This window comes from Aulonocara sp. 'chitande type north' Nkhata Bay, linkage group LG18, assembly GCF_057382095.1.
Source record: "Aulonocara sp. 'chitande type north' Nkhata Bay isolate Kocher_YH1m ecotype deep benthic linkage group LG18, A_spYH_male_GT1.1, whole genome shotgun sequence".
NCBI classification, from domain to species: Eukaryota; Metazoa; Chordata; class Actinopteri; order Cichliformes; family Cichlidae; genus Aulonocara; species Aulonocara sp. 'chitande type north' Nkhata Bay.
The window spans coordinates 3,389,273-3,404,352 of NC_141361.1; the positions used below are offsets into that span (position 1 = coordinate 3,389,273).

Genomic DNA, 15,080 nt, shown 5'->3' on the forward strand with positions numbered 1-15,080 from the left:
AGGATAAACAGGAAGTTGTGTTTTGGACCTTCAACATAAAACACCTTCACGTTAGAATACTTTAAATGTTTCCTGATGAAAGCTGGAACATTTACTGAATAATAAATGTAAGTTCAGGAAACCTTTTATTTATATTGAACTAAACTCTGCGATTATCTCTTCACATGTGTTTGTCTCTAAATGAGGCTGAAGATTAGAAACCAACTGCACACTGTCCCGGATCTCCTGTTTGTGGATGTTTTATCAAACATGACCGATGTGTCAAATAATGAGCCCAAAGCTCAGACTGCAAACTCAAACACACAAACCTTTTTTTAACTTGTAGACCTGCGTAATTTCAGGGAGAGGGAAGAATCCTCGTATGGTCATGTCAGGCACACAGAAGCCCCACCGACTGTTTTTGTGAGGGTAGCCAATCAGAAGAAAGTTGTCTGAAAGGTTAGACGCTAAAGCAGCTGGCTTCTACACAGAGATCTGCGTGGACATAAAGAAAAAAACCTGCACGAATATATGTTTTATTCAGTAATTATCAGTTTTGCGTAGTTTAAATATTTTTGTCTCGCTTGGTGCTTTTACTTTGAAAACCATACGTGTTTTAATTTGACAGCAGCGGCTGCTTCCTGCATGTGGGCGAGGCAGAGTGACAGCTGCGAGCTGGAGACTTGTTTTTATCCTCCTGGAGACGAAATGTGAAGATTTCAAAGCGAAAGTCTAGAAGAAAAAATACGAAAAGGAAAAACGAAAAAGGTTCAGCGTCCGGAAGAAGATTTTTCTGCACTTCCGGACAAAAAAAGGAGGAAAAGTGATCGGTGAGTTGAGCTGCAGTCTCGTTAGTTTCTCTTTGTCTGTTTTTCTGCTGCTGATCCAACTTAAAACACACAAACAAACTCAAACAGCCGTTTTTTAACGGGCTGGATATTTATGCAAACTTTAACTTCATCCTAAAAGAAAAATAAATAAAAATAAACTTGTATATGTTTATAAAGCTTCTTTTATTATTTCTGTTTATTTACACGATAATAAAAACTGTAATTCCGGGTTGTTTCAGTATTATGTGTATCAGAGTAAAATTACACCACAGATATTTTATAGTGGGGATATTTCAGGAACGATCAGAGGTGCATCACGTGGGAAAAACGCGGAGATCAAAGTGTTTACAGGATATTCTGAAGAATTCGGATCATTTTAAACCAGCAAAGCGTGAAAAAATAATAACCGAACAGCTCAAAGTTAGTGTGTTACAGGAAAATGACACAGAAATACTCAACAATGAAGCTCGAGCTCATTATTGTTCCTCATTATTAACGAAACTAAACAAAAATCCTCAGATTTACATGAAAAGTGATTTTAGAGCTGAAACAGCAAATTGAAGAAGTCTGAGTGTCTGAAGGTGGAAAATGGTTTCCTCCGTTTTTGACGCGTTTTCCTCCAACATCAGCAGCTCCAGCACAGACCAGCCTGCTGCTGCAAGGCATGCTGGGAAACACGGGATGGGAAGAATCCATAAAGGGGGCACAGAGGGGGGATTCAGTTATTATTAAATAATTTAGATTATCTTTAGTCTCAATACAGAAACAGGAAGCTATACGAACATCCACATAACAGCCGAAGCCTTTTTTTGTATACTTTGTTGATCCCCGTGGGGAAATTCCTCTCTGCATTTAACCCACTCACTTAGTGAAGCAGTGGGCACTTGCTCAGGGGTACCTCAGGGGAATCGAAACCCCGCCCTCCGATCATGGGGACACCACTCTACTTACTGAGCTATTCCTGCCTCTAATGTTAATATTTACTTTTATTAGATCACCATGAAGTAAATATTATATATTATTATTTTAAATGATGCATCAGAAGCACTTTTACAGGAGAGACCAACCTGCTGCTGCAGCGACAGGAAAATATCAGAAACACAAAATACGACGTCAAATCAAACAAAAGAAGGAAAAACGTTCACAGAAGTCAGATGTAGAGATTCAAATCATCTTTTTTAGTGAATGTACTCATAACTGTCCTGGTTGAAAACAGTTGAAACTCCAAAGTGAAAAAGAAGAAAAGAAACAAACAGTCACATCTGAAAAGCTGCGACCATCAAATGTTCTTTCATTAAAAATCTCTCTGGTTCTTAAAAAACGATGAAAGCAGTTCAATAAACATCTGCGTTTTCAGCGAAAAGTTGCCAGCAGGCAGTTTTCTGATCACACAGAAATCCCAGAAAGAGTTCAGAGGTGCATGAGTTCAGACTGTAGTCCAAACCTCTCCTCCTCTGCTGTTTTCAGTCAACATAAACTGAAATAAACATAATTATTTCTTTTCGACTTGTTCTGTTTAAACAAACATGCATCCATGTTTGTTTTCTCCGTCTAAACTCAGCAGAGCAGGAAGGACGACGTGAAAATCAAAGATGCTCCTTTACTCACGCGGCTCGCCACAGCAGCATGTTTGATCTGGCAGCGTTTTGTCCTTCCTGACACAAACCCAGAGGGATCGATCGTAACACAAATCATTATTCCCAAATATTTCCAGATCGGATCGTGTAGTTTGACATAAACAGTCTGTCTTTATCTCGGTTTGTACTGAAGCCTCATGGGGAAAAAGTCCTTTTTACTTTTTCCCAGAACAGGAAAAATCTTTTATTTGACTGTTTTTGTTCCTCTCAGGCGGAAGTCGTAAACAGCAGAAATAATAAAATGTAAACGCTGCTGTCCAGAGGATAAACATAGAGTCCGAGGCCCACGGCAGGCCCACCAGAGCCTGCAGCCCGGCCCACTCGCAGCTTTGCAGCTGTGCAAGAGCTGCGCAGGAGGAACGTTTAAAATCCTTCAGAGGCTGAACCAGCATCAGGTTATTGTTTTACTCAATGTGCACCGCTTAAAGCGCCACGAAGGCGCCACAGATGAAAAATCTCTTTGTGACATCACACTGACCGAACCCAGAAAAAAACAGAGTAAAATTTTTAAAAAACATATTTTTCCTCCTCAGTTTCAGGGATGGACGGACGCATTTTAAATCCGTTTAAACAGTTCAGAGGGGCCTGTTTTTATTGGTTTACAGGTGCTCAGCTGTGCTGTATGTGGTTGCTAGCATCATGGACTGAGAAGAGTTTGACACCCCTGTGATAAACTCTTCAGATTATAATCTGCAGGTTTACAGAAAAAAGATTAAAAACTTCAGAAATCTTTCGGATGTTTGCGCTGATGTGTAGCAGATGAGGAGTGTTTCTTCGTCCCTCCGAGCTCACGCCGCTTCCTTCTCTTGTTTTGTTTTTGGAGGGCTGAACCTTCATCATTGAGTCTCGCTGCTGAGTGGACGTTAACCGCACGCCAGACTGGTTTTCTTTTGAATCTTGAGGAGGAGCAGAGAAAGGCGAGCCCCAGGCTCCTCCTCATCTATTCGCTGTGACACAGGCGCCTCTGTTCACTGCCCTCTAACAGTCTGTGTGTTCAAATCACTCAGCCTGCTGATGACTCCTCTTCATCAGATCCCCCGGGCCTTCGTCCTCGGCCTCTTGTTGTGTTCTTTTCTCATCCTGCCACGAAGGCTCGTTATCCATGAAACACGATGTGGGATCCAAATGTGATGATGTGCTTCAGTTTGTGCAGAAGCCTTCGTCCCTCAGAGCTTCCTGTTAACAAACCATCACACTCACCGGCTCTTTGTCTAACGTCTGTGTCTCTCGTACAGAGACGATAGTTTATACAAAGTCGTTTCCTGTTTGTGTGTGTGCACGTGTGCGTGTGTGTCGGTCAGCTGATGAAGGGTTAACAGGAAGCGTGAGCTCAGAGTCACAGCGTCTGTTTTTCTTTCTACAGTCTGCTCTCAGGCTGCGTCTCTGCAGGATGTGAGAGAAGCGCAGCAGAGAACAAAGAGCAACTTTAAAGGTAAGACCCAAAAACAGAGCCTGTTATAAATATCCTGATCAGTCTGGATTAGATTAGCTCAGATTAGCTCCAGTTAATCCCTCGAGTGCTCAGACTGCAGAGATTCAGCTGAACTGAGTGAAGCTTTGCTGAGGAGCAGATCAGACAGGAAGGAGGATTTTTAAAGAGCTGAAGTCACAGAAAGAAAAACAAGATTTCTTTTGGATTTTCTAGATTTTTCTTCTCGTTGGGAGTCAAACCAGCAAAAAATGAGTCGACTAATAAAAGCTGGGTGTAAAAGTCTGAGAAATGTCTGTGAGCTCCAGCTCAGATACACAACAACAACTTCCTTTATGAACACACACTCTGTGGTTTACTCAGACTCTCACACACGCACAAAATCCTGCTGCTAGAAATACTCACTACACCACCGAGTGCAGATTAATCCACCGCTGAAAATAGACCCCAACAACAGGAACTTTAAATAGAGACAGAGGAAAGATCAAATGTGCTTTTTTATCCCAAAAGTTTGGAAATTCCTGTAAAAACAATAGACACAAGCTAGAGTAGCTCAGACAAATACAGTAAAATAGAAGTTCAATAAAGATTACACGAAGAAAGGTGCAATAATTCAATTCAGTTTTATTTATAAAGCCCTGAATCACAACAGTTTCCTGTTAAATCTAATAAAGTGAATGAGCTCATTATGTTCAAATTTTAATACAAATAAAATCCCTATATTTTTTTAAATCAATAAAAGTAAAAAAAAGTAAATAGTGAATAATATTGTAACATATATCATAAAATAAGTATATATATGTTTTGCATAAATACAAAAAAGGGAAAGTTAATGTAATAATATGAAGTTTAAAAAGAAAGTAAAAAATCTGATAAATGTTAAAATAAGTATCGTTTTTAATAAGATCCAATAAAACGTGATGTAAAAAGCTTAAATAACACAAAGTGTCTCCTTAGAGTAAAAACCAGAATAAATTCACTAAATCACAATAAAAATAATAAGAGTGTCTCGCTGAAAGAGCAGCTGTCAGCTGACGGCGTTCAGTGTGAGACCGGTCGTGTCTGAGGTCAGGAGGGTTGGAGAGGCGCTCTCTCTGCTGGTTTTGGCCTTTCATTGAAAAGATTTGTTAGAACAACATCTGCCTGTTTCTCACCGACAGCTGTTTGGTTTCTCATGCGCTTCACAGATCCTCGGACGCCGCTCTGCAGACAAACATGGCTCTGTTCTTCTCCGGCGCCGTCACAAGTACGTCACCGACATCACCGACCACGTTCACCAACACTTTACTTTTATTCTGGGACTTTATTACGACATTGTAGCAAATTTTGTTTTTGCCTATTCGAACTGTTCAAACTGTTATGGATGTGAAAAACGATCGGAAACCAAACTAAAGCTTTTAGCGGCTCCACAGATCTGATGTTAGCTCCTCAGACGAGCTCTGTGGAGCACTTTGCTGCCCGTCTGTCACATTCCTGCCCAGCTTTTATCTTCATCAAGTCCTCTGAGCAGATTTAATGTTCTGTGCCTCTTCATGCTGATAAAAGTCGTCTGTATTTAGAAACCACTGTGTGTGTGTGTGTGTGTGTGTGTGTGTGTGTGTGTGTGTGTGTGTGTGTGTGTGTGTATCTCTGATGGTCTTTTCTGCCGCTCAGGCTCTCCAGTCAAGCGAAGGTTGAGGAACAGTCACTGTCAGAGGTAAAAGCATCGTTTATTTCCTGTTTCTGATGAACGTGTGAAGTCTCAGCAGGAGGAGTTTGAAAAGCCTTTGCTGGTCTCTCTCCTGCAGCCTCGACGTGTCTCTGCTCTCTCCCGACTCCTCCTACATCTGCTACACCTCAGCGCACGGCAGCGAGCCCTGCTGCTGCCGCCGCTCGCCACGCCTCCTCACCAATGGATACTATGACGTGACCGAGGACAGCTTCTCCTGGGACGACGAGGGCAACGTGTCACTGACGCCCTGCAAAACCAGCGTCTCCTACAAGGAGAACCTGCACAGGTGAGAGCGGCAGGTAGACCCGGAGGCTCCCATTTATTTAGACTGTTTTTACCTGAGATCTGGATGCAGAAAAAACTTTGTTTCAGTGAGCTCGCTCGTTCCATGTTTATGCACAAGTAAAAGTTGTGACTTTTATTTTGAAAGCGAACTATCTCAATTTCCTGTTTGTGTCACACTTCTTGAAGTTTTGCCAACGCTCAGCTCGTAGTTGGAGAGCATTTACAGACAATGCAACACTACAGTCGGTCACTTTCATTCAAACTACAACCGCAGCAAGATGCTAGCAACCGAAGCCAGTAGGGGAATACACGTTTTCCCTAACAACAGTTGGTTGCCAGGTGGTCACTGACCAGTCTGTGTTACTGGGGCTTTAACAGTCATTTTCCCAGCCACTGTCATTAACCTCCAGCAACCACTCACAACCGGTTGGGGATTTTTTCTTTATGAATCGTGGTTGCCAAACGGTTGCAGACCAGTCTCTCTCTGCCTGTGTGACCAGGTTTTATTCACTGATCCGACTCTGCTACCACAACTGGCACACGGCCAAAATGGTGGATCAATTCGTCTAACTTTACGGACGCTACAAACATCGCTGTTGTTTGGTTTTCTGTTTTTATTTACCTCCAAAGTGAAATCAGAGCTGTGGCTTTACATGCAAACTAGCAAGCTCATTTCCTGCTATCTCGAACTTGGCTGAACTCGTAAATCTTCTTTTTCGTGAACACCTGGATGTTAAACTTCATTGAAACACATGGCTGAACAGTCACAACAGTTTTTTGGGATTGTAAAAGTCTGGACTGTGTTTACCTCAAACTCTGCCTCAGAGTTAGTTTGATTTTATTAACCAAAGGAGAGTTTATACCAAGAAATGCAGCCAACAGCCTGCGTTTACTGCATTTTACAGCATCACAAGAAGTTTAATATTGCTTTTTTTTTAACCAAAGACTGAGAAAAAGTCTTTTTACATGTTTTTTTTGGAGAAAATGATCGATGACATCAGCTGCAATTACAGAGCTGAGAGAACCGAACGCCAAACGCTTTGTGACATTCACCAAACGCTTAACAAAGTTTGGAAAAACCTTCGTTCCATAACATTTTCCTCCCTTCGGGATTATTTTACATCAGCAACAGGAACATAACGTCTCGTGGTCGTACAAATGTATGACAGCTGTTAAACACACACACACCTCTTTAAAGCGGTGAGGTCACCTCCAACAGCCAATCAGAGTGAGCCGTTCGGCACATGTCGGGTAGGTTTGAAAGCTGTAAATACTTCAGACCTGACATCAGCTGCTCTCGGGGACCAGGGTGTGTGATGTCATTGATCACTGTTGCTAGGAGACCCCATGTTATTGAACACTTTGCCATCAACATGAGAAAAGCGTCTTTGTTCTGTTACATGAACTCTGTGTTCACAGGTGAAGCCTTGATGTGTTTGCAGAGTTCATCTTTTAATAACAACTAAAAGTCTTACTTTACTTTAAAATTCGATTAAATGTTGTTCCTGACGTTTATTTCTTGGTGTGCAGTCAGACAGAGCGGGCCGCTGCGCTCAGATTTGGTCACTTCCTGTTGTTTCAAATCACATTGTGGTTATTTTTGTCAGGCTGTGGTCATTCTCTGAGGAAGTGTTTTCACACTCGAGTTGCTTTTGGTCACTTTCTGCACTTTAACCCACTTTGTTGGGTTCGAGGTTTTTTGTTGGGGCTCTCGTTCTTTAGCTCTTTCTGGATTTCTTTGTTTCACTTTGATGTTGTTTTATGTCATTTTGTTCATCTTTTCTGTGCAAAGAGACACAAATTCCTCAAAATGACAAAAAACAAAGTTCAAAAAACCTCTGAACATGCCAAAGGACCTCAAACCCACACACGTGTCTGAACACTCATTTTTCCTTCAGGGTTTTCCGGCGCAGGCGGCGACCTCGCAGCTCGCTGGTTCGCCTGCTGAGCGATGTGACGGGGAGCTGCCAGTCGTGGCTCGATGAGAAAGTCTTCAGAGGTGTTTTCGGGACAGTGAACAACTGGAACCAGAAGCAGGAAGTTGACCAGGACCATGACCTGGACTGGTCCAGGAGCAGCCCTGATGGTCCGGCCTGTCTGGACGAGTCCTGGTCGCCGCTCAACAGCACTGAGCTGGAGGAGAGCCGCGCCTTCATGTACGGTGGGTAACCGACTGCTTAAAGGGCGAGTACGCTCAAATTAACATGGACAACAATGAACAATGATTTTGTTTTTTCTTTCAGACTCCACTGAGGTCCCGACTCCTCCCGACAAAGAAGCCCCGCCTCCAAATCTCCTGATCCACGAGGAGATTTGCTCTGAGATCTGTCAGTCAAAGGAGCGTTTCACCCAGTCGCTGGGCAGCCTCTCCGAAGTCCCGCCTCCTTCACCTTTCTACACCAACACCTGCTGCTGTCAGGCGTCACCTGAGCCCACAGGTGAGCCGCAGGGTCTCTGACGTCAGAGGCCTGCAGAGACTCGTAGCAGCCTGCTCAGATCCAGTCTGAATCTCTACGTTTTCATTCATCTCACTCGACTTTAATGCTGAATGAAAAACATTTGATGATTTTTATCTGCAGAAACCACCAAAGACACAAAACTGACACCCACGATCTCCACCACAAAGCTCGACCTCTGTTCGCCTAACCCGAGTTATTCTTCTTTCTGTTTCAGGGTTCACGATGAAGGCCCTCCTCCTTCTCGTCTTCACCGTCTTCATCTTCACAGCTCTGTACTCGGGGTGAGACCTCAGTTCCTAATTTAGTTTTTTCAGAGCACTTTGATTGTTTGATCAGCATGAACCAAGAAAATCTCTTTAAGTCTCCCAGAAAATCTTCCTGAAGCCGATCGAGGATCTGAAAATGCCTCATCTGTCCGCTCAGTTTAGTTTAGAAAGCTGCAGCAGCTAAATGCATCATAGAGGCAGAAACACAATTTATTTATTAAGGGCTCTAAAAAGTGTATGAAAGTTAAAAACGTGTTTGTTTCTCTTATTTCTGAGTGAGGGGCGGGTCTCACTGAGAAACTGCACACTCATCAACCAATGAGAACATCCCATTTTACGTCCTTACTCACTCTGAAAATAAAAGTGTCAAAATAAGATGCATCTTTTTAAACTAGTGACTGAGCCTATAACATCGTCACAGAGATGCTTTCCCAGTTTTCTAAGTAAGTGTCGCCCCCTGGTGGCCTTTAAAAAGAATACGCTCTAAGACGCCTCAACACGGGCTTCATGTTTCAGACCTGAAGCTGCCTCCATGTTTTGTCCCGTCTACAGAAACGGCGTGATCTTTCTGTGTGGAAGTGCCAATGTGTTCAAAGACTGTTGTTTTGCAGGTGTCTGTGGTGGAGCGCGACTGTCACGTCGACCGTCTTCATGATGATCACAACATGTATGCGTGAGTATCAAAGACATTTCTGTTCAGTGATTAAAGATCTTTTGTCTTCGGGTAACAGAAACTCAGTCAGAGGTCCAGCTGTGACCCGTGAATTATTCAGTTTGCAGAAGTTTATTTGCCCCTCAGTGCAAATCCCTGTTTTACAATCACACTGGTGTGAATGGAGCCGCTCTTCATCACTACAGGCTGCCTTTAAACAGAAATAAGACGTTTGTCTCCCCCTGCTGGCAGGGAGAGTCATTACTTTACTTGGATGTTTCCACTGTACTTCCAGCTCCCTGCTTGGGCTGTTTTTTGTAATTAATGAGAAAGTTGTTTTTTAAATGCTGCTTTAAAACTGCAGTCACCTGCAGCTCACTATTTGTTTCAACCACTGCTGTTGGAGCATGAGTGATACCAGTTTGGCCCAGTTTGGCCTTTTAACTTAAACTGGTTATAAAGACTCTTAAAGTCTTCAAATATTCACATTTAACTTGTTTATGACAAGCTGGTAATTTCAGCTTCAGACCTTCGTTCGTTTCCCAAATACCAGCTTTAAGTGTTTAAAATCAAAACCACAGACTGAAGCAAAGGACAGACGACTACATTTCTCTACAACTGTATTTTTTTTTTATTACATAAAATGATCAGTTTGTCTTCCAAAAAAAGCCGAAACGACTGCAACTTGTTTAAAATCCAGAGAGATGAATGCAGTTTGTTAGCGATATTAATACTAGCGGTTATAAACACCAGCTTATGGTAAATCATTACAGTGTTGTTTGGGTTACATTTATTACTTTTGGGGTCTTGAAAACACCATTGTCCTGTAATAAACCCAATGAATCCTGTTGATTATAATATGAACTAATAAAAGTAAATCTGGTGCAGTTTTGCTCTGCAGCTCCTGACTGCTTTTAATCTGCCAGCAGAGCACGAATCTGATTTTGTTTTGGTGATTTTAACACGTCACTGCTCTCGTTTCTTTCAGTCCTGACAAAGTCGGGCCCGCTGGGCGAGTGGAGGAGGGCGAAGACGGAGGTGAGTCTGAAATCAGAAACTTGGTTTCTCACATTTGAGCTGCAGAGGAGACAAACGAGTTTTAACAGCTGCCACTGATTCGGTTTCAGGACATCACGTCGAGAAACGAGTGAGGAAACGCGTCTGGAGAACCTGAAGGAGGAGAAGGCGAAAAGGTCGGACGGGACTCATCAGAAACGTTAGATTCTGACTTTTATTTCACTTTATGTTTGCATGTGAGGTGCACAAAATAATCTGAGCTCCAGAAAACATTTTAGAGCAAACATTTCTCCTTTTAAAACAAAAATCACTCCTTAAAAGAGGTTTTTGTATTCACATTTTTAAAAATGTGTCATCTTTACGTTGAAATGTACACGCAGAGCAGGAGGCTGCTTCGTGCTTTTAGTCAGATTTAAGCCATGAAATGTCTTCTAGCTGAAAAAAGTTGTTATTAAAGTGTTGGAGCTCAGTGGCACATGTTAGTAGTTTAGCAGCTTAGAAAGCTAAAAACATTCATATCAACTCAAAATGTAGCCGATGTATTTTAGGAGTGTCTTCTTTCTTTGGTTTGTAGTTGATCTTGGCTTTTTTGAGCGTTCCAAAGTGACCAAACGTCAGACGTTTAATGTCTGCAAAACATTTTCAGGGTTAAAGGGCAAAAAATAAATAAAAATAAGAGCTGTGACTTTTTATAAAAACCAAATGCACAAAAATCCCCTGGAGGCTATAAAAGTGCCATTTTTCCCTCCAGAATAAACAGAACGAAGAGTTTTACTACAAAATAAAATACCCACAAACACAGTATTTTCACATTAAAGTTCAGCTCAGATTTTATTGTGAAAGCTGGATTACTGAATTCCTGGTAATTTTACTGGTACAAAATACTTTCTTACATCTATAAAATCAGGTTTAATTTGCTGACATCGATTGATGACAGGTCAGTGGGCGGGGCCATAGTGTTCAGTAAATCATCCTGATTGATCACAGTCAGTTAAATGGGAGTTTATGAAACCAGCAGAGGCCGTTAAAGCAAACAGACCTCCAGAAGGTCCTCTCAATTCTCCACCGGACTTTCAAACAGCTAACAATCATCTACTTTAAGAATCTTCTCAGGACTGTTTTGAGCAGGGGTGTCCAACTCCAGGCCTCAAGGGCCGGTGTCCTGCAGGTTTCAGATCTCACCCTGGGTCAACAAACCTGAATCAAATGATTAGTTCATTAGCAGGCCTCTGGAGAACTTCAAGACATGTTGAGGAGGTCATTTAGCCAATTACATCAGCTGTGTTGGATCAAGGACACATCTAAATCCTGCAGGATTCCGGCCCGTGATGCCTGGAGATCCCCACCCCGGGTTTAGAACTTCTTTAGCTGGATGAAGAATGTCGAGAACAATATTGAGGCTTCTGGGCTTTTTATAAACCAATAAGGTGCTTGGATGCCTGCTCAGACCTCCACAAGAACTCCTGAATCCTCCTGAAGCACTTTGAATCTGCTGCCTTCCAAACCTTCCTTGGACAAGAACCACCTCATAGCATAGAGGCTCATTTCCAGGATCTGGCTTACATCATTAAAATGCATCCATACCGGTATTCGGCCATTGTGCTAAAAGACACCAGCTCAGGTCCGTTGCACGGATCCGGTCCAGAACTTAAGATGGATCTAGCCTGAATCCGGGCCAAATATATTTTATCTGGGTTATTTCCCAGTTTTAAAGAAAATAGGTAACAGTAGTGTCCATTATGCATTTGCTCATCTCTTGGCCACTAGAAACCATGTGAGGTTGTTACAGAAGGAAAATTCTCACATTTAATTTGCAGTAAACGCTTGAAAATTGTGTATATTTAATGTTAAAGAGCTATTTTCAGATAGTTATTCTCTGCAGCATTTTGTGGTAAAACTCTTCAGCTGTTAGGTGCCTTCAATCAGCCAGCAGTGCTCACATGGTGATAATAATAAAGGGAACCCTGAGATGCTGTTGAAACGCACTGACAGATATGTTGAATAGAGACAAAAAGGTAAGAAAAGCAGATCAAGTTCAAACATTCTGCCTTTGAGTGGTTTCTTTCACTCCGTTTGTTTTTGTCTGATTCTTGGGAGACTTTAATGTGGTACAAACGTAATCCATACAGGTCGAAGGTTCAAATATGTTATTTATGACCTGGTTACACAAACACATATAAAGCTCTTATTTTTAAAAGCAAATTTGCCTTTATAAGGAGCAATAATTCCAGAAAATGGAAGAAACTCAATAAGCTGGGAGAACGTTTGTGGATTTGGGAGAGATCTCTTAAAGTCAAAATACTCGCTGTAGAAGCTTTATAAGAAAACCAAGTACTGTAGCGCTTTACGAGATGTTTTGTCTTATAAAGTTTTTAAACATTGAATCATGTTTGGGCCTCAAACTACGCCAAGAGTGAAGAAGGAGGAGATGATCTCTGCTTTGGGTCCTCCGGCAGCACAGATCAGCTCCTCTGGTGTGAAGCTGAAATGTTTGAGTGATAAAGTTTGTGGAAACTGACTAGCAGAGCAGAGAAATGTTTAACTCTTCATGTTCAGATCATTTGAAGCCTTTAGGATAAAAAAAGAAAACAAAAAACCTCATCATGCTGGGTTAGGTCACATGGGAGCTGCATTAATTAACAGAAATGTGATTCTAACGTGTACGTGAACATCTGGGTTTTAGTTATAACTGGAAAACAGACCTAATCCTGAAAACTATCGAGATCAGACTATTATCTAGTCTGTTGGTTAAAGTAGTTAAACACCAATTTAAGGTGTAGATCTACACCTAGAATGCTATAATAAGACTCCGGCTGTGAATTTTTCACTAATGCTAGCAAGCCATAAAGACTGGAATCTTTTCCACTGACAACGTTCCTCTCATGTGACGTGAACGCGGCATCGCATCTGTAGCATGAAGGGTTAAAACGGTCACACCAGATGAGGCACAGAAACCCCAACAAAAACAGCCCCCAAAATGCCCACGTTGTTTTACTTTTGTCTAAAATCTGGATAAAGAGTAAAAGCAAAGTTGGCATCAAATTTTTAGTTAGTATCTTTTCATGTTTCACTTTTCAACAAAATCTCAAGGTTTTTTAGATGCCTGAAATAACGTTTACAACAGTTATTTTCGACTTGGTGGGACGTTAACATCATAACTGCGGTGAATCCTAAAAGACGTTTAGCTAACAGCTAGTATTCCTATCAGCCAGGAAATGCTAAAGCTAACAGCACTCTTTTACAATTTACATTATATAATTGATAAAGGTAAATAAAACTATAACTAGATACAGACAAACTAGCTAGTTTCGAGAAAAGACAGTTGTAATGTTTATAAAGTTAATAAGCTATTCTACCATAGCTTATTAACTTTAGCTAATTAGCCATTTTAGCTAATCACGCACTTAACGTTCATCGCTAATTACTACCAGCACAACTAAGGGAGCCAAAGTTTCAAGGTGTTCAGCTCTGATGTGACTGAATCTTTGTGGTTAACTCTCTCCCTGTCTTCATAAATCAGGAATTATTGTTAATTAATCCAAGTGCCAAATTTGTTTAAAGATAACATTACAGGTGATGTATTACCACATGTAATCAATGAACAGCAATCAATGTGTTGTACTGATGTTTTTAATACTGCTCTGCTCAACTTTGAATTTAAAGCTGTGCTTAATACTTTTTGTATAAGAACAGATCATGAATCAAATGATCAATGAAATCTTTGTAATGTTAAAGGTTTTGCTTTTAATGTTGTAACTTCCAGCTGTGTGAAGTTTTTAGCTTCTTCTAAATCCTAGTTTTGGCTTTATGGTCAAAAATCTATATTTTCCAGGTGGTGGAGGAGACCAAAACAGAGCTAAAAATGCAACTCCAGAGATGGTTTCTCTGGGTCTGCCCCCTGTTGGCCAAATATCAGTCAGTGCAGCTTTAAATAAACAAAGTTCAAAGTGGATCAAGTTTTTAATGGTGTTCTTCTAAATATAAAATTTAGAGTAAAAGACAGAAAAATCCTGAGGAGGAAAATAATTTTAATAGATTTAAAGACAAATTTTACATTGTGTGGAGGAACTACTAAATATGGAGTTACTGTTAATGTAAATAGTTTTGTAATTTCTATAGACTGCACTTATTTTCACATGTGGAATTCTTGCTTGTAACAGCACTTATTGTATCTTTTTTTTTATTGTATTTTATCGTACTTTGAGTCTCTGGAAGTTAAACTGTAAAATTTCACCTTAAACAAGACGCAAATTTAATTTGAACTTCAAGCAAAGGAACAAATTCTGAATGTATACATGTGAATCAGTGTGAAATCAGCCTCTGAAATGACTGTTTAAAGGATGAAGTAATCCTTATTTCTTACAGTGTGGATCGCTGTGTTTCAGTCTGCAAATCAGCCTTTGGCCTGTTGATGGCGCTGTGCTTTGAGAATGAACTTTTACAGTATTTGGGATTTTGTCAGCTATATTTAGTCTCGGCTAAGGTGAATGTTTATGATCCATTAAACTATATTACAAAGACAAACTGTATCTGTATTTTGTTTTAAATGGATTTAAATTGATGGTCATGGATTTCAGTTTCATAAAATGTCAGCTGTCAGGTGTGAGTAGTCAGTTAACACCTGTTCAACAGCTGAAACTAGTCACTCGGGTGATTCCTTTTGCACATAAAGAGTTGCAAGTGTTGAGTCTTGACCGTTGTGTGCTTTAATGTGTTTAGACTGAAGCTGAAGCTGCAAGCAAAGCCCGAATACCTGAGAACTGTCAGAGAAACAGCCCAGGAAATAAAACCCACAAGCAGGAATCCATCATCTTC

General features: G+C 41.0%; 1 protein-coding gene across 1 annotated transcript; it reads left to right on the top strand.

Moving 5' to 3' along the window:
- Nucleotides 1–617: 617 nt before the first annotated feature.
- tmem71 (transmembrane protein 71) lies at nucleotides 618–14,783 on the top strand. The gene is made up of 11 exons (XM_086271888.1): nucleotides 618–809; nucleotides 3,810–3,878; nucleotides 5,063–5,121; nucleotides 5,529–5,571; nucleotides 5,663–5,872; nucleotides 7,770–8,032; nucleotides 8,115–8,309; nucleotides 8,545–8,611; nucleotides 9,208–9,269; nucleotides 10,237–10,286; nucleotides 10,376–14,783. Exons 3-11 carry the CDS (start codon nucleotides 5,091–5,093, stop codon nucleotides 10,397–10,399), a joined length of 945 nt encoding a protein of 314 aa, XP_086128014.1. The 5' UTR covers nucleotides 618–809; nucleotides 3,810–3,878; nucleotides 5,063–5,090; the 3' UTR covers nucleotides 10,400–14,783.
- Nucleotides 14,784–15,080: the final 297 nt, after the last annotated feature.